We start from the raw sequence: 1,466 nt of genomic DNA, 5'->3' as shown, positions 1-1,466 counted from the left end.
AGGGAGACATCTGAGAGAGAGGGAGACATCTGAGAGAGAGGGAGACATCTGAGAGAGAGGGAGACATGTGAGAGAGAGGGAGACATGTGAGAGAGAGAGAGACATGTGAGAGAGAGGGAGACATGTGAGAGAGAGGGAGACATGTGAGAGAGAGGGAGACATCTGAGAGAGAGGGAGACATGTGAGAGAGAGAGAGACATGTGAGAGAGAGGGAGACATGTGAGAGAGAGGGAAACATCTGAGAGAGAGGGAGACATCTGAGAGAGAGGGAGACATCTGAGAGAGAGGGAGACAGTAGCAAGTGAGCCATCAACAGATGACAAACACGGCCAGGACATCAATGAAGCAAACACTCATTAAAATGAACACACTAAAAATGCTAAGAATTATCAATGCAAATGATTTCAAAGACAAAAAGGGTCTTAGGAGAGGATCAAGAATGCAAAAAGTTCCACTGAATGATCATATGGCACACATGAATGTATCCCATTAAGACTGGGCACCTAGAGAAATGAATTGAGTACTTACATCTGACCCACATCTCCAATAACTGCTTTTCTAAAACTCAACATAAGCCACAAATATTTGGCCAACCTCTGGGGGGGTTTCCTGGCCTTTCCATATTACTACATTTTCCTCATACTATATTTCTATAACTACCAAAGAAAGTTTAAATCACAGTTGGATCTTTGAAAACCATTCCTTAATGATACAAGATGGGTGCATATGAACACACAAATAAATCCACCAAATGATGAGGCCAAAACCTGCTATACCAGATGGGCATGTCAAAGAAAAACATACAAATGAAGGGACAAAACTGAAAGCAAGACACTCGAACATCTACACGGCCCGTTTGCTCAGCACGACTCTCCCTCTTTGCACCACTGCCTTTTTGGGGGGACAAAAACCCACTCGTCAACGAACAAAACTTCCCCTCAAAATTAGTTGAAAGGTCTGCAAACATTTTGGCTGTGCAAATATCTGTCCCCAGGCAGGAATGTTTCTTCCAAACTTACAAGATCATGCCCCCCCCCCACCGACATCGTGCAAGGAGGTAGCTTCACGCAAAGCACACGTGGCCCTGAAGGAAAAGTTTCTTTCTAGGAAGCTGTTGTCAGAGCAGAAGTGAGTCTCCGGGTCGCTTACCTTGCCGTAGTCCTCCGAGATGAGCGAGGACTCGATGTCTGCCAGCCAGCCTTCCACGTCCTCCACGTTGCGGTTGAACTGTTGCTGGTGGGCAGCTTCATTCAGTTTATTACCTACAGGCAAGATTCAACAGTCAACACACATATACATACACGTCACACATGAACGTACACACAAGATTCAACAGTCAACACACACACACATACATACATGTCACACATGAACGTACACACAAGATTCAACAGTCAACACACACACACATACATACATGTCACACATGAACGTACACACAAGATTCAACAGTCAACACACACACA

The 1,466-nt window shown here is 44.9% G+C and overlaps 1 protein-coding gene across 1 annotated transcript in view; it reads right to left on the bottom strand.

Annotated features, from left to right (window-relative positions):
- Window positions 1–1,466, bottom strand: part of LOC101860938 (spectrin alpha chain-like) — a 66,911-nt gene that overhangs the window by 40,346 nt on the left and 25,099 nt on the right. The window contains 1 exon segment of the mRNA XM_035973290.1: window positions 1,150–1,262. Coding sequence (XP_035829183.1) covers window positions 1,150–1,262 — 113 coding nt within the window.

This window comes from Aplysia californica, unplaced genomic scaffold (genome assembly GCF_000002075.1).
Source record: "Aplysia californica isolate F4 #8 unplaced genomic scaffold, AplCal3.0 scaffold01104, whole genome shotgun sequence".
Lineage (NCBI taxonomy): Eukaryota > Metazoa > Mollusca > Gastropoda > Aplysiida > Aplysiidae > Aplysia > Aplysia californica.
Note: the sequence above shows the minus strand (reverse complement) of the source record. Positions and strands in the feature narration are given on the sequence as shown.